The sequence below is a fragment of the Thermothelomyces heterothallicus genome (genome assembly GCF_042370625.1).
Source record: "Thermothelomyces heterothallicus CBS 202.75 unplaced genomic scaffold P884_scaffold_33, whole genome shotgun sequence".
In the NCBI taxonomy this organism is placed as follows: domain Eukaryota; kingdom Fungi; phylum Ascomycota; class Sordariomycetes; order Sordariales; family Chaetomiaceae; genus Thermothelomyces; species Thermothelomyces heterothallicus.
In genome coordinates, this window is record NW_027192594.1 from 85,987 (window position 1) to 101,661 (window position 15,675).

General features: G+C 55.9%; 4 protein-coding genes across 4 annotated transcripts; 1 reads left to right on the plus strand and 3 right to left on the minus strand.

Annotated features, from left to right (window-relative positions):
* Positions 1-3,136: 3,136 nt before the first annotated feature.
* Positions 3,137-5,438, minus strand: P884DRAFT_250992 (uncharacterized protein; the record flags this gene model as incomplete). Its single annotated transcript, XM_069440673.1, has 3 exons — positions 4,357-5,438; positions 3,427-4,255; positions 3,137-3,375 (listed from the first exon to the last, which is right to left on the minus strand). The coding sequence occupies exons 1-3, from the start codon at positions 5,029-5,031 to the stop codon at positions 3,137-3,139; spliced, it is 1,743 nt and encodes a 580-aa protein (XP_069293991.1). The 5' UTR covers positions 5,032-5,438.
* A 1,289-nt stretch (positions 5,439-6,727) lies between these two features.
* Positions 6,728-12,439, minus strand: P884DRAFT_287729 (voltage-gated chloride channel-like protein). The gene is made up of 7 exons (XM_069443895.1): positions 12,058-12,439; positions 11,929-11,944; positions 11,559-11,840; positions 11,388-11,455; positions 9,259-11,324; positions 7,590-7,839; positions 6,728-7,513 (listed from the first exon to the last, which is right to left on the minus strand). Exons 1-7 carry the CDS (start codon positions 12,262-12,264, stop codon positions 7,145-7,147), a joined length of 3,258 nt encoding a protein of 1,085 aa, XP_069293992.1. The 5' UTR covers positions 12,265-12,439; the 3' UTR covers positions 6,728-7,144.
* A 236-nt stretch (positions 12,440-12,675) lies between these two features.
* Positions 12,676-13,687, plus strand: P884DRAFT_264429 (histone-fold-containing protein). The gene is made up of 4 exons (XM_069441846.1): positions 12,676-12,891; positions 12,955-13,040; positions 13,109-13,199; positions 13,294-13,687. The coding sequence occupies exons 1-4, from the start codon at positions 12,828-12,830 to the stop codon at positions 13,638-13,640; spliced, it is 588 nt and encodes a 195-aa protein (XP_069293993.1). The 5' UTR covers positions 12,676-12,827; the 3' UTR covers positions 13,641-13,687.
* Positions 13,651-15,137, minus strand: P884DRAFT_317237 (leucine-rich repeat-domain-containing protein; the record flags this gene model as incomplete). The annotated part of the gene is given in 6 exon segments (XM_069445307.1): positions 13,651-14,125; positions 14,211-14,345; positions 14,485-14,745; positions 14,879-14,983; positions 14,997-14,998; positions 15,059-15,137. The coding sequence occupies 6 exon segments, from the start codon at positions 15,135-15,137 to the stop codon at positions 13,898-13,900; spliced, it is 810 nt and encodes a 269-aa protein (XP_069293994.1). The 3' UTR covers positions 13,651-13,897.
* Between the last annotated feature and the right edge of the window lie 538 nt (positions 15,138-15,675).

The window sequence follows — 15,675 nt, forward strand, 5'->3', positions numbered from 1 at the left end:
TGCTTCTCTGCCAAGGATCTTGAACCAGCCACTGCCGAGTTGGGGATCAGCATTTGGTACTACACTGCATTATGTACGCAGTACTTGTATGTATGTACGGATTACATATGTACATACATACATCCCGGCTTCAACACGTAGGTAGTTGCAATGGCTCATCATTGTTGCCAGTATGAAACTACGGCAAACGCAACTTTTGCATGTACGAATTACGTCACGTTCACAATGCCCAAACATCAACGAATCGTGGGAGAAAGGAGAAAGCTTAAGAGAGTAAGAATCCGTAATCCGTATTACATACAGTCACGAGTTAATCTCAACTGGCTTAACCGGTCTTCCACGCTCAGGAGGAATTGAATTCAACAACCGCAGCAAGTGCAAACCACACGGAAGGAGGAAGGGAAAGAAAGGCAGAGAAAAGAGAAAAAAAGGGAAGAAAGAACAAGCAAATGGCATGCTCCCAAGTAGTCAAGCAGTCATACGGCACAATCATGCACGCTTGTCAGCGGACAATGCTTCCAACTTGCAAGTTACGACCGCAACTACGCTAGAACCGGGCTGAAAAGCTTCCAGCGCACCCGAAGGAAGCCACCGCCTTTTTATCATCGCGTTTCAATCCCGCGCCTTGCAAAGCAGCCCAGCGGCACATTCTACACCGCTTCTGCTATTTTTTCTTCTTCTCTCTTCTTGATTTGTTTTCTCAACATGTCATTGCTACCCAACCTTGACGAGCACGCGCCATCCTTCAAATTGGCGATCGCAGCATCTGGGGATCAATTTGATTGTCGCGCCCACGCGTAGCAAACGGACAAATTAATTGGGATCTCAGAACCGAGTCTGCCCGGGAATCATTCCGGGTAGGAGATTCTTGTCTAGCTGGGACCGGCTATAATTATTTGGTGTGTACCAGTGTCATAAGATCCATCCTCTAAATCCTGCGAACGCAGTTCGACTTGCCCTGGTACCGCAAGCTTGACGGCCCTGGGGAGAGGAGAACACGTCAACATTATTGTGCTTGCTTTCGTTGCTGTCGTTGCTCAGCTCGATATAGGCCGTGTGCAATGAATCACTGACTAGCCTGCTCGACAGATCGAAGAAGATTTTTGTGGTGGAGAGGTTGATGCTAAGTGAGCCTGGTATAACAGTCGTCGCCCTGCTGGGCTAACCTCTTCTACTTACACTTTTGCTGGGCCTCAAATCCTCAACCGGGGAGTCTTAATCTGCCATGGCTGCATGCTCCATGACTTGCTGACCAAACCACCCTGGCCATATCACAATGAGCTCTGAGGCAGTGTATGCGCGGGCAATGCTAGCCTCTTCTCTATGACATGGCAAGCAAGCAAGCAAGCAAGCAAGCAAGCAAGCAAGTGGCCGTCTATGTTGCATTTCAAGGAGATTGAGTGGCATAACGGACGATGGTGGCTTCTAATTAATTAGTGCAGTCTTTAGCACCCATAGGCCGCGAGGCTAAGGCTGGGGACAAACCAGTGATCGTTGACTAAACGAGCGTCTTCCAAGCGTCAACAAACCGGTGAGCTGCCTGTTCTGCTAACGAGATGTAACAGAGACAGCCTTCATACGTTCCTGTCTCACGCCAGTCGCTGTGTTAATTACATGATGCACATTGCAACCCAGAATTCACAGGAAAGTCTCGTTCCGATGAACGAGATCCAGCGAAGAGAGGTCGCACCTAGGATGAACGGTCTCGTTTGAGATGGTTGGAGAAAACAATCAAAATGCCCAAGTAAAACTAGGGGTAAACTTGTTTCGAGGACTTGAAAGGATTCATATAGAACAATTACAAGGCAGATTGACCTGCTGCTATTGCACGAGTACATACGTAGGTATGTATGTACATACCTGCATCCAGCACAACAACTTAGCCCGTGACCTTGTAGGTCGGGACGTGTCAAAGCAAAGCATGAGTTGGTGGGATCAGCAGGTGTTTTCTCACAACCCGGGGGCCTGCCCTCGCACCGGTTGGCGAACTACTATGGACTTACGTGGGTTCAGATCGGTCCCACATTGCATGACCCCGGCGGCGATGTATTACACCTCCTCCAGGATAAATAATCCTAGTGCGATACATGCCCCACTTTTCTTCACCTTTTTGCAAGCCACTTACACAATCATCACACCATGTCACTCTCCTAATAATTTTCTATACAAAGGTACTTACAGATAAAATCCCTAGGTTAGGAGCTGAGTATAGTGGCTGGCTCGAAGCGCAGTTTTGAGCCCTATTGAGAATGTATGGCACTGGATGAAGGATTGGCTTGAACATCGCTACGATACTCAATCGCTGAGCCTTACAGGGCTTCGACTGGCTGTTCTGGAGGCGTGGGAGGCAGTGCCCCCTGAGTTTCTTCAGTGCCTGGCACACTCAATGCCCCGACGGCTTGCAAAGGTAATTGAAAACCAGGGGGGCAAGACTAGGTATTGATACTTTTATATTAAAGAAATTTGTATTGGGTTGGGTGTACCTGGACTTCTTGGCCACTTTTCTGATTTGCGTTAGTTGTGGGGCGTGTATCGCACTAGGATTATTTATCCTGGAGGAGGTGTACTATTACTCGCGTCTCCATCAAGACCCGCACCATGCCGGCTCGCCGTTAGCCACCAGGGATTCTTCGGCTCGCGGTACGGCCCGTGCGACAGCAGAGAAAACGTCACCTTCTCCACCGATCACTGCGAAATCTTCCAAGTCCCGAGTCGATAACTAGGTTTCGAACAAAGGGGGGTTGGTTTCATATACCAGGGTACCAGGACATGGCAGAACACCATAGCACCGAGGCCGGCGGCCACGGGGAGGTCCAGCATCCTTGAAATAATCATAGCTGAAGAGGTGCATACCTTTGCAAGCAGGTCACTTAAGTGGGTTACGAGATCCTCAACAATGGAGGCCGATCGTTTGATCGAGAATAAGAGAAACATTCGTGGCTTTCGAGGATGGAAAACATATCCCTGCAGAGATTGACCATGGGGGTGCTCTCCATGTCTCCTCAGAAGCTCGCAGATGTCCACAGAGGGGAGGCGAGGGTAAAAAGGGGGGGGGGGGAGGAGTGGGTGGGAATACGTCACTCAGCCATCGGTTGTTGACTTATAATTATATTCATATACATATTCATGTATCTATCTACTCGAGGTTTTTCAAAAGGGTATCATCCAGCTCCAGGTCCTCGTACGCTCTGTTGATACTCCCCGCCGACGCGCTCGGGATATGCCCTGTGCTCCTGCCCGGCTCCCAACGTTCCCACTGTTTGCCCTCTGCTTGTTCAACCACGACCGTGGTGACCATGTCCATCTGGATCGCCAACCCGTCTTCCCTCCCCGCCAGCTCGGCCCCGTCATGGCCCGCCCCCCTCCTCCTCCGTCCTTCCCCCCCTTGCCCTGCCCCACCACCACAACCATTGTTACCGCCATGACTACCACCGCCAACGCCGCCGCCACCGCCGCCGCCGCCAAATCCGAACAGCGGCCGCCAGCCCATCCGTCTCTTCACCAGACCACCCAGCTTCCCCGCCTCGCCTTCGGCCTCCTCCCCGTGACGGGCGCCGCCAGCGGCGCCACCGGCCGGTCGACGGTGGCCCCCGCCGCCCTCGACCCAGACCATGTTCCCCCAGCGGCGGCCGTGCGGGGTGCGCATGAAGGCGAAGGTGTCGAGGCCGGAGTCCTGGGCGTCGACGTCGGCGCCGAAGAGCAGCCGGTGGCGGGTGACGCCCCAGAGGAGCACGTCGAGCCAGCCGTTGCTGGTGATGAGGGCGCCGGCGGTGTAGAAGTAGGCCGGCGGCACGTCGACCCCCGCCATGCTGGCGATGCGGCCCAGCGCCAGCGGCGCCGTGCACACGATGTAGATGAGCGGGTACAGCAGGAAGACCTTGGGGTGCCCGGCCCCGCCTCCGCCCCCCCCGGCCCCGTCGGCCCCGTCGGCCGCTTCTTCTCGGCCGTGTTCGCTGCCACCCCCTCCTCCGAAGGCGCCCGGGTCGACGCCAGGGAGGATTTGCTCGGCGGCGGCGGCGGCGGCGGCGGTGATGTCGTCGGGATTGTGGATGTTAGTCCTTGATTCGGTCGGACCCGCCCCCTTTCCCGCACCTGCTGCCGAGTGCAGTCTATCGCTCCGCTGGGCACGGCACCGCTTGTTGTGCAGAGATAGGAAGATGAGGGTGTAGAGGATGCCGGTGATGGCGAGAGCGAGGAAGATCCAGAGATAGTGGAGGAGTAGGCGTAGCTTTTCGTAGCGGATATTGATCCAGCACTGCAGAGAAGAAGGCGTGAGCGGCTCGGAGACCCCTTGGGAGACGTGTGTGTGTGTGTGTGTGTGAGAGTGAGAGAGAGAGAGAAGTAAAAAAGACGTACCCACGCGGTCGCCCGGACGAAGAGACCGCCTTCTTCGTTGCCGTTCTTGGTGACGGCAATGCCAATTATGATGAGGAGATAGTTAAAGACCCACAAGAAGACAACGACGGCGTAGACGGCCGGCTGCGGGGGTGTGTAGTTCCAGACAATGGCCAGGTACGTGTGGACGGCGATGGCGGTGATGAAGAAGCTCGATGCCAGGTCGCCAACCTGGATAAGGAAGGCCTGGGCCCAGCACGTCGCCGTCCGGACGTGGATGCCGCCGCGGCCCAGCCATACGGCGTTGAGCAGGAAGGACGCAGCTTGGTGGATATCGGCAAGGAGGAGGTTGTATATGAGGACCAAGAACTGGTTCGGGCGTCCCCGTTTCCGGGGGCGGGCGAGCGCTTCTTGCTGGTGTTTGGCGCTCTCGCCCATGTAGAGGCCCTCGGCAAGCCCCAGGGACAGGTCGGGCGGAGCGGCCGGGCCGGCGGCGGCATGGCGCGATCGCCTCGAGGTCCGGAGATGCCATCGCACGAGCTTGACGGTGAGATAGACCAGGACGACTAGGGAAGACACGAAAGAGAGGCACGACATGACGGCGAGCGCCGTCAGTCCCCGGCGGAACACGGGCGGGAGCGGGTCGAGGTCGTCGCTCACGCTGTCCAGAGAAGGGCGACCGTCGTCTGCCATCATGTACGCGCGCGGACAGGAGCTGCTCGGCAGGCTCCCGTCGCCCTCATCCTGGGACGCTGGTGCTCTGATGAAAGCCAGAGATCCCGCGGGGAAAACGATCAAAAACAGGTCGACCTATTTTTTTATTTTATTTTATTTTGATTTTTGTTTTCCGTCCCTCTGGAGCGCGGGGGAAGGGCGTTGCTTAAGATCACGATCGACCAAACATCCAAAGTCCAAGAAAAATCTGGGGAACGCCCAAGGGCATGTATCAGTGTTTTTAGAGCTTCTAGAAGCAGCAGAACACGAGATAAGGATGCATGTAACCCGCCAACAAGCACGCGTCGGTTGCGTCAACTCCCAGCCCGAAAAATAACTACGGATTACTCCGTAGTGTGTGTACGTTGGTGGCGGAGTTTAGCAGTCATGCGGCGGGTCGAGCATGGATGTGCCCCTTTTTCGAAAATGCTGACCCGTCTCCGAACAGAAACCTGAGGGAGCTCCGCCTCGACGAGTCGGAAGCGCTGGGTCCATGGAAATCTGTTATATGTCCATACCGTGCAAGGAAATGGCTGAGCGAGCATCAGCCGGTCTGTGTACACAGTAATCTGTAGTTAGTGCGTTGCTCGGACCCTGGCGGTGCATCGGGGACGATCGGAGAAGGCGATTTGTTGGAAGTCTAGTGTAGCCTTGGCTCATCACAAGGGCAATCTGTGCGGAGTGTTGCAGCGAGAGATGGAGCATGCAGGGATTTTTAGGCGGAATAACTAACTAAGCAGGGGCCGGAGCGAAAGACCAGGGGAGGGACGCGATCGCACAGACCCAACAGAGACTCGACTGTGGTACTGTACAATAGTGGAAACATTGCACGATGTAGATTTATCAGTGCACTTCATGAGTCTACTATCAAGTCTCTTGGTGTATGTACGTCGAAGGCACGCAGTACGGAGTGCATCCACAAAGAGTACGGATTATACTATAGAGTCTGGTTCGCTCCGTATTCGTAAGGTGCACAGTTGGTAGTTATTGCATGCGTAGGTAGTTTCATGAGGGGCCGAAGGACCTGGGGGCCCGGACCCCAACCTATTGTAATCCGTACTTTGTAAACCTATTGTATACGGGTAATCCGTCACCCGTAACCGATGCTTGCGAGAGCTCGGCTCGACACTCAGCAGGGGATCCAAACCAAGGAGGGCCAGTACTCCGTAAAGTTTCGGAAAGCCAACGCGCGAACAACGAGGTGCTTAATCTTGCTGACACTTTTCCATTCAAGTCACAAAAATGTACGGATTATTCCCCACAGGAGGGTAATGCAATCCGTACGCCGGCAGTTGTCGTAGTGGAAGCTCGCTTGGTAATACACAATTGGAGTGCCCGAAGGATGCCGAAACCTCGCAACCCAAGTTATACGTCCGTATAATCAGCCACTTCCGATTGTGTAGCAGGGATGGATGGCTTCTCAGATTCGGATCCTAGGTGTAGCGTGGACCAGCAATACCGACTCCTCTGGGCTGTAGAGCACGTGAATTATCACGTGAAGAGTAACGTGATCCAAGCTTTGTTCTCCATAACCCGCTCCTTCTGACGGCCAATAGAATGCGGATCAAATGGTGCAATCCACGCTAGTCCTAAAGTGGCATTAGGTTGAAAAGCAATTCCTCACGGCGTTGACGACATTAATCTCTCCTCCTCTCATTCTCCTTTGAGAACCTTGAATCACCGACTGTCGTCCTTGACCATCGCATTTTCTCGAGTTCTCTTTTGCCGTGTTGCGCGGGCGGTTTCTCTCGAAATCCGGATGCCGGCCGGGTCGTCCAACGTCGAGTCCACGCAAGTGGCCCCTATTACCGTTTTTGGAGGAGAAGCAGAGTCCCGCCAGACACCATAGCGTGACAATTCGCAGCGACGACTGCATCTTGCTGTGGTCGATGGACGGACGCTGTGCAAAAGGAAAGTAGCCATCTCATTCTGTTTGCTGTCTCGCATTACACACTGCAGTTCTTTCATGATACCTCTCATACCCTTCATACCAAGATCCCGCTTCCCAAAAACAACCCAGACTCCGCTGGCGAAGTCGCCTGCTTCCCGTTTTTCTCTTGCCAAACCTCCGAGACCACACCCCGTCTCGCCTCTCTCATCCCGACTTCTTCCCATATGTGGAGTAGTACCCGCAGTTCTTGATATGGCTCTTCCTGCCTGTCTCGGGATCGAAGATATGGCACCCCCCTCTGGCAACGTTTGGCGGCGTGTACAAGTGCAGGGAGACGGCGAAGTCGCTGCCCTGGTTCGTAACCCGGTGCACGCCCAGCTCGTCTGCCATGTATGCCACCTCATTCTCCTTGTGGACCCGTTCTGAGATGACGCGCATCGGCTTCTCTTCATCCCCCTTGGGGAATTCATATCTGGTTTCCGTCAGATTTCCGCGCAAGATCTTCATCAGACAATGCGCATTTCCGTGGTCGTGGATTGGGCTCCCCTTGCCAGGAGTCCAGACGAGGACGAGCTGTTTTGGTCAGTCAGGGGCAAAAGTAAACAAAAGGGTCGACCCGGGCCAGGCCGCCGTTCTGCTCCAGACCTACCAGGTTGCTCTTGCCGTTTCCTTCGTCGACCAAGTTCCTCGTGTATCCACGGCTCTCATCGCCCATGGCGAACTTGGACCATTCTCTCGGATCCGAGTCATACTCCCGCATCAATCGGGTGAGGTGGCCGACGTCGACATCGTCCGAAGTGAGGCCCGAGCTGGGTCCCAAGGCCTCCTTCAAAGCGAGTACGAGGTCGTCAAACCGGTTGGTGTCGACAGTGCCGCGGCAGGCGAACGCCACAGGTTCGCTCGTCGACACGGAGTTCTTGATGAGACCAACCGCCATGTTCATGGTACCTCAGCCTATTGATGGAACAATGGTGCAAGGGAAAGACTCTGGTTGTTGGGACGCCAATGATTTCCGGGTTCGGTGGGTCCAAGCTCAGGTTCTGTGGGTCGATGGCCGCCGATGAATGCCGAAGCGTTGGTTACGGACTGCTGCTATCGATGTCGTGATGCCTCCCAAGTGGCTGTTCTGTGGAGGATAGAGGTGGTTATTGAGATGGAATGCTGGAGAGATGGGGATGCGTGGAGGAGCTTGAGGGCTGGAGACTGGCGGTGTCGGAAGAGAATTCTCGACTAAGCCTTTCCGATGGTGTTCGCACGCACGCGAGGTCATCCGGAGCTACGGCGCTGCCCGCACCGATCTTGGTGGGTCCCGTCACCTGCACCGCAACCATGTGACCTAGCGGAAAGCCCTGGAAGTCAGACAACGGGGAGTCGATACGCGGATTGGCGTGAATAACGGAAACTGCAAATCTTGCAGCATCAGCAGCTGGCGTGTTGCACGATGCAGCGACGATTTTCTCGGCACCTTGGCTGCAGAGGTTGAGCATCGCCAGAATCGGCACTCCTAGTCACTGATGCATCAATTGAGGACATGGATCGGTTACCCAGTTCCGGAAGAGCGACACTCGTGGTGGTTGTTATGGAATTCACCTAGCTGCCTTGCAAGTCAAAAAAATTAGGTACATGCACCCGGCGTTTTCGATCAGGTGTAGCAGTTTCATAGGCTTCGCCGCGCTCCCGCGATGCTCGCAATCTGCTGCCCAGCCGTCCGGGACTTGATGAGTTCAATGCCATTTACGAATCGTGCGTATCATAGGCGTTCCAATCTCGAACTGAGAAATGAAGCAGTAACCGAGAAGGAATGATGTGCAGGCATTCTGTACGACAACGAGGATCCTCCGAGCAGAGAATCCAACATTGGAGACGAAGAGAGAGAAGCATTCGAAGTGGCGTGTATGTATGTACCTCGCGGGCTGACGAGGCACCGACATGATCTTGGGCACATGTTTACGCCTGGTCTGCATCGTCCAAAAAAAAAAAAAAAAAAAAAAAAAAAAAAAAAAAAAAAAAAAAAAAGCATGCTCGTTCAATCCAGCAAGCCCCTGCTCGTAGTGTAGTGTAGTACCCAGCGCTCGCCTTGCGAATGAATTTTCTCCCATCTATCCTTATCATCGTTGCGATCGCCAAGCCGCTCTTCTCTCGGGAATGCACATCATCGCCTGTCCTCCAGTTCCAATCCCCCATCCTCATCATCCCCCGTCACCTCCTCCGTCCCATCCAATATGGCTCCTTGTCTTTGGCCTTGCCCCTGCCCCTGTCCCTGCCCCTGTCCCTGCCCATGCCTCTGCCCTTGCGCTCGCCCCTGCTCTCGCCCAAACCCGTTGTTGCTTCTCGCCCCCTGGCTCGCGGCGTCATCCCGCTCTCCTTCCCAGGAATCCCTCAACCTCACCCTCCCTCCGCTCACCCTCCCGACCGCATCCGACACCCAGCCGGCCGCAGCCTTGATCAGCTCCCACACGCGTTCCTCCTGGGGTAACTCATCCTCCGCCCGCCGCCGCCGCCGCCGCTGCTGCTGCGACGCCGGTCCGCCCGAATCGCCGTCTCGCGAGTGTTGCTGGTGGTGGTAGTGGTGCTGTTGTTCCTCGGCCGCCTCGGCTTTGAACTGGTACTTGAGGCAGTCCTTGACCGTGATGAGCCCCGCCAGCCGGCCGCGGTGCTCGATGAGGATGACGCGCGGGCCGATCTTGCGGAAGAGCTCCATCACGGTCTCGAGGGGGAGGCGCGGGTGGGCGGTCAGCGGGGTGGTGTCGACGTAAGGGGTGAAGTCGAGTGTGGTAGAGGCGGAGGTGGCGTAGTCTAGGGGAGAAGCTGGATGTTGTGGGGCGGTCGGCGTGACTGGGGTGAGGACGGGGTTGGTTATCGTCGTCGTCGTCGTCGTCGTCGTCGTCGTCGTCGAGGAATGAGAGGGCACGGCAAAGGTGCATTTCGCGAGCGGGCTGAGGTTGCGCTCGCGTTTTGCGCGGTCGACAGCGTAGCGAAGCTCGGTGCGGCCGATGTAGCCGAGGAGGATCTTAGAGGTTTCGTCTTCGATGATGGGGAAGCCTTGGTAGTTGTCTCTGGTGAGGAGGCGCTCCACGGCCTTGAGGGTCATACCGGTAGAGGGTATCGACACCACGTCGGAGATCATGGCCTGCGAGACGGGCACGCCAAAGTTGTGCTCCTCTTTGTTGTCGAGGTAAGGGAAGCCGCTGAACCAGATCATGCGGTCGGCGATGCCGCCCTTGCCAAACAGCTCGCTGACGGCCTTGGTGACGCCAACAACGATCATGGTAGGGAGGATGTAGGTGAGCGCTCCTGTCAGTTCAAACATGATGACGACGACGGAGACCGTGATGTGCATAATCCCGCTGAGGGCCGCGGCAGCGCCGAGAAAGGCGTACGTCCCAGGTGTGATACAAGGGACATCGGGCTCGCAGGAAGAAAAGAAGACGCTCTTTGGGCTCGCCTCGTGCAGCGCTTGCACAATGATTCCAACGGTCCGCCCAAAGGAGGCGCCGATGGCCATCGAGGGAACAAAGATGCCGGCCGGGACTTTGCAGCCGTAAGAGATGATGACGAAAAATATCCTGATGATGGTAGCCAAGATGAGGGAGACGACGTTCCCGAGGCGACGTTCGGGGTCGCACAGCCCGTGGTAGTCTTGGGCACCCTCGCATTCCCGGAAGAGGACCTTCATGCTCTCTGTCATTTCAATCCTGAGGAAGGCGTTGGGGTAGCAGACAATGGCGGTGGCAACGGCCAGCAGGGTCGCCTCGAGCACGGCGTAATTGGCCAGGTACTTCTTGCGGAAGGCCTGGACTCTCAGATTCCATTTGATCACAAATGCACCGTAGAGACCGCCAAAGACACCGATGAGGATGTAGAAGAGCACTTCGAAGAAGTGCCACGACCGGTCATACTTGACCTGAAACATGACGAGCTGGCCGGTCCGGAAGGGATTCATGGCGGCTAGGACAGCGGTGGCAACCAGGGCGCAGAAGTAGCTACGCCACATCGTCTTGAGGGGGAAGTAGCTCGACATATCTTCGAGCGAGAAGAGGACTCCGCCGATGGGACTGCCGAAGGCGACGGCCACGCCCGCGGCAGCGCAAGCACTCAGCACCTCGCGGGTCTTGGACGCGTTCCGGCGGTACTTGGCAAAGAGGCGAGAAATGACGTTTCCGGTGCAGACAGCGTAGTGGACGCTGGGGCCTTCCTTCCCGACGGAGAGACCAGACCCGATGGCCAGGGGCAAGGCCAGAGACTTGATAACCAAGGTCCAAAAGCCAAGAAAGCCCTTCATGACGAAGCCGGCGATGATGCACTTGATCTCGGAGATGCCCGAGCCGGCGGCATACGGCGCATACGACTTGACGAGACTGGCAGCGGTGAGGGCAAATAGGGTCTATGAGAGAAAGTTAGGTGTGTCGTGCCGGGATCATGATGGGAAACACCGGGGGAAACCGACCGCAAAGACGATGTACATTAGATAGTTGATGGGCTCGAAGCCGGCCCACCGATGCCAGTCGGCGCAGCCTTGAGCGTGGATGAACGTTAGCGTTCCTCGTTCACATCACTCACATCACTCACATCTCCCAATCTCCCAGCGAAACTCGACCGGGGGCAGGGGACGCCGTACCGTTCTCCTCGCCCCAGCAGCAGAAGTCCTCGTTGAGGTAGAATTTGGTGGTGCAGTAGCCAAGCTTGATGTCAGCCAGCCATTCGGTGATGATGTTGAGGAAGGCAGCGTTCAGCCCGATCGCGGCACCTATTATGGTGACGACAATCCATCCCTGGGCCGCGTCGTAGGCTTCCCATATCTTCTGCCTCCAGCCGGAGCGCCCGGGCCCGTAGAGACCGGCCTGCCGTTTCCTCCGCGCCTCCCTGCGCAGCTGCTCCCGCGCGGCATCCTGAACCCAGTCTTTGGTCGTATCGCATTAGCCGGTCCGTCCGTCCGAGCTGGGGAGGGGGGAAGGAGAGAAAGAGGGGGAGTCAGAGGCCGGGCATACCGATGGTGGTGAAGTCCTAGCAACGGCGAGAGCTGTCAGTCGAGGTGAACCCTCTTGAACCCTCTTGAACCTTTCCCGCCCGCCGATAATAAGGGAGAAAGGGAGAAAGGGAGAAAGACAGTCTCGCACCTCGTAGCGTTTGATCTTTGCGATCTCCTCCTCTATCTCGTGTTGTGCTGCAACGCCTTCTCCATCGGCAATCTCGCCGCGCTCGGCGATGGACACGGCGGACGAAAGTCGAGAGCTCACGGATGGCCGTAGAGAGCTCACCGAGGTCCGCGGCCGCTCGTGCGGGACAACGACGGAAAGCGATGTGGAGCGCGATGGGACATCCATGGCGCCCCTCCTCTGGCCGCCTGTCGGGTGTTTTGTTCACGGGTGTCGCATTGGTAGTGTATTTTTGATTCGGCCGGCCTTGGCGCTGTCGCCGTTGGTTCTCGAGCGGTATCCGAGTCACCGTCGATCGCACCGACCTCGCTGCTTGCCGCGAGGCTGAAAGAAAGACGGCTTGTTGCTCAGCTCTGGCAGCCGGCCTATGAAAACAGCTTGGCTTTGTCGCTCGCCTTGCTCCGGAGGATGTATGTACAGTACCTGTATGTATGTACTGTAACACTAACTAGCGTAGCGAACCCGGGCAAGTCAACGTGGGGGCAGGCAAACCCGCCCGGACATAAAGTAGAGTAACTAAGCCATGTGGGTCCCATTCCAACCGCGTCTCACCGCGTCCACTTTAAATGAAATAGTTCTTGGACCCCTTCCATTTCCTAAACCAGCTTCAAACGGCCTGAAGATAACGTCGTCACACTCAGCAGGGGACTCTTGATCACCGTCTGAGTTGAATTTCGAGACTTCTCCGAATCGACTTCTTTGACGGAGGTTCCCTAAATCCATCAAGCACGATGCCATACAACACAACGGCGATCCCTCCTCGGAAAGAAGTGACGGGCCAGACCCAGTTGCCGCGTGGGTATCGACCGAGTGCCAGCCTGGCGAACCTTTTGTTGACTGACACACGCATGTCCCCAGTTACGAGAGTGAAGAAGATCATTGCAGTCGACCCTGACATCACCGTCTGCTCAAACAATGCAGCCTTTGTCATTACCCTGGCGACGGTAAGCCAGCCCATTATTTTTTGGTGGTCGCACCGGCGACGCGATGGCTGATCCTGGGGATCGAATAGGAGATGTTCGTCCAGTACCTCACTGGCGAGGCCCAGAACATGGCCAAGCTGGAGCGTAAGCCTCGACGGAATATCCAGTACAAGGACATGGGTAAGGGCCCCCCCCCCCCCCCCCCCCTTCTCGCCTTACCTCCCCGCCTCTCGCTCAGTATCCATCCTGACGAGGAGGGAAAAAAAACATACAGCCAATGCAGTCGCCCACAAAGACAACCTCGAGTTTCTCGAGGACGTGATTCCCAAGACGGCCTCATATAAGGAAGTCAAGAGCAAGGCCGCAGCGGCGCGTGCACGAATCAACGGCGAAACGCCCGCCGCGACAGCGTCGGCCGAGACGGACCGGCCGACAGACGGCTTGCCCAACGGCAAGAGGTCAAAGTCCACCATTAACGGCTCCGCGCCCTCGGCAACAGCCAACGGCGCATCGCGGGGGAGGGTTCAGTCCTCTGACGCCGCGGACCCTAGCGATCAGCTAGAGACGGAGATGAGGCAGGCACAGCAGCATCACGATGGGGATGTGGACATGACGGGTTAGAATGCCAGCGTAACGCCTTTGCGTTGTCCGGCTTCAGGATTAAATTGAGGGCTATTCGTCGACTACGCCCCTGCCTCTTTCTTTCTTTCTTCCTTCCTTTCCTTCTCCCAAGTTTTCAATCCATACAGCCAACTCCAAAAACATAATGTAGACGCGTAAACCCGACAAATGTGCTTCGTTACCTTTGTCACGCAATCCCCAAGCCTCTCCCCCCCCCCCAAATTTTTTTTCTTTTTCATCATGGCCATGTCACTCGTTCACTCTTCCATCGAGTCCTCCACCATGACTCCCGGCGGCAGCCGCCCTTCATTGAGCGCCTTCTCCAGCCTGATGATCTCCTCCAGGCTGTCGGCCTTCTTGATCATCTCCTGCAGCTTCTTGCGTTCCTTGTCGGTAAGCTTCAGCCGCGACAGCTTCGACCCTTGCCCAGGGGCCGGGCCGTTCGTCGCGCCCACGTCGAACGTCTTGGTCTTGATGCCCATGATCTGTATGGCATTGTCAGCATTCCGCCCCCCTCTCATACCCTCATTTTTGTTCCGGAAAGAAAAACAGCCAATCTTTCTCTCTCACCTGTGAAGCCAACTCGGTCGGCGCCTCAGCCGTCCCAAACAGCTCCTTTGCCTTGTTCCGCTCGGCATCCTTGACTTTCTGGTAGTCGAGGAACCGGACCGTGGGGCACCGCCAGAGGACCCAGTACCGATAATGCTGTGTCAGATAGATAGACACTGGTCAGCCGACTCCGTCTCGCCTATTTGTCCTCAAGCCACGAACCCGGCTTCCAAAAGAAGAAGGAAATGAAAAGAGAGAAGAAGAAGAAAAAGAAAAAGAACGGAGCGCCACGTACCTCCTTCTTTGTCACCGGATTGTCCATCAGCACGAGGTGCGTCAGCCGCGGGAACTTGCCCAGGACGTCCAGGTCCGCCAGCTCGTTGAGGTTGTTGCTCGTCAGCACGAGGTTGCGCAGGCTGGGGATGGCGTTCGGCAGGGTCGGCTGGATGGTCGTGATGCGGTTGCGCGCGAGCAGCAGCGTGCGCAGGCGCGGCGACAGCGGGAAGTTGCCCAGCACTTGTATGTCGTTGTCGGTCAGGTCTATCGCGTCGTGCGGCTAAAAAGGAGTAGAAGAGGTTGGTCAGACGTGTCTCTGTTCCGCATTCGGTCTCCGGGGGGAAAGCAGTCGAGCAGAGAGGGAAGAGAGAAAGACGGAGAAAATGGAGGGGAGGGAAAGGAAGACAACTTACGCCGGCGACACCCAGGTTCTCGATCGCGGGTATTCTATGACCTGTATTGCGGCGCGAACCGAAGATAAACACAACGTTGAGATTATCCGTCCATGATTGGGTTTTCTTTGATGGTCACAGCTCGGAAAGCCTTGATTGGAACAAAGATCAATGTGCAAGTATCTGTTCTTTTCAACGCACCTCGTAGATCCAGCTCCCGCTCCTTGAGCGGGTTGAGGTAGGAAAGGGAGTTGTTGATGAGGTCTGCCGTGAGCCTCATCTTGGGATAGTGATTCAAAGCTTTCCTTTTGTTTCCGTGTTCGATCGGCAGGGCTCTCTCGCTTCGTTTGCAACCGGGAGGCTCGTCAATCGCCACAAAGATCGGAGTCGGCGCAATTCGTCGTCGCGATCAGGGTCGCGGTCTGGGAATGCGATTCCTCCTCCGCCCGGATCGCTAGTCCTCAAGGCCGAGCAAGAAATAATGTGGGGTTCTCCGAGCCAAGACCCTAACCCTGTGATAGCTTCAGGTTGGACGGTCCAGCAGATCCAGTCTTTATTGTCTTCTTCCCTTTTTACAATATTTGATTGACAAGCCTGCTGCATGCCGTACGAATCAATCGTCCAGGAATACATAAGTTGTCTATTACTGTCCGATGTCAATAAGGCGAGGGCCCCGTAGCGAGAACCCCCCTCAGGGGTATTACCTCAGACCCTGAAGGAAACCGGATCCTACCTTATGACCATTGCAACAACAAGGTACCTATGAAGAAACAAAAACAGAACCGATTGCGCCAGTCTATCCTACCCTCCCCCCCCCC

Bases quoted from the DNA above. Each gene is read 5' to 3' on its own strand.
- P884DRAFT_287729 (XM_069443895.1), bottom strand. From the start codon at position 12,264: ATGGATGTCCCATCGCGCTCCACATCGCTTTCCGTCGTTGTCCCGCAC. The intron at 7,840-9,258 runs GTTTGGGCGAGA...CGTGTCGACGAG, and splicing joins GGGGCGAGAAGCAACAACGG to CGAACCTGTGGCGTTCGCCT. The intron at 7,514-7,589 runs GTAGGTCTGGAG...TGACCAAAACAG, and splicing joins GAAACGGCAAGAGCAACCTG to CTCGTCCTCGTCTGGACTCC.
- P884DRAFT_264429 (XM_069441846.1), top strand. From the start codon at position 12,828: ATGCCATACAACACAACGGCGATCCCTCCTCGGAAAGAAGTGACGGGC. The intron at 12,892-12,954 runs GTGGGTATCGAC...GCATGTCCCCAG, and splicing joins GGGCCAGACCCAGTTGCCGC to TTACGAGAGTGAAGAAGATC. The intron at 13,041-13,108 runs GTAAGCCAGCCC...GGGATCGAATAG, and splicing joins TTGTCATTACCCTGGCGACG to GAGATGTTCGTCCAGTACCT.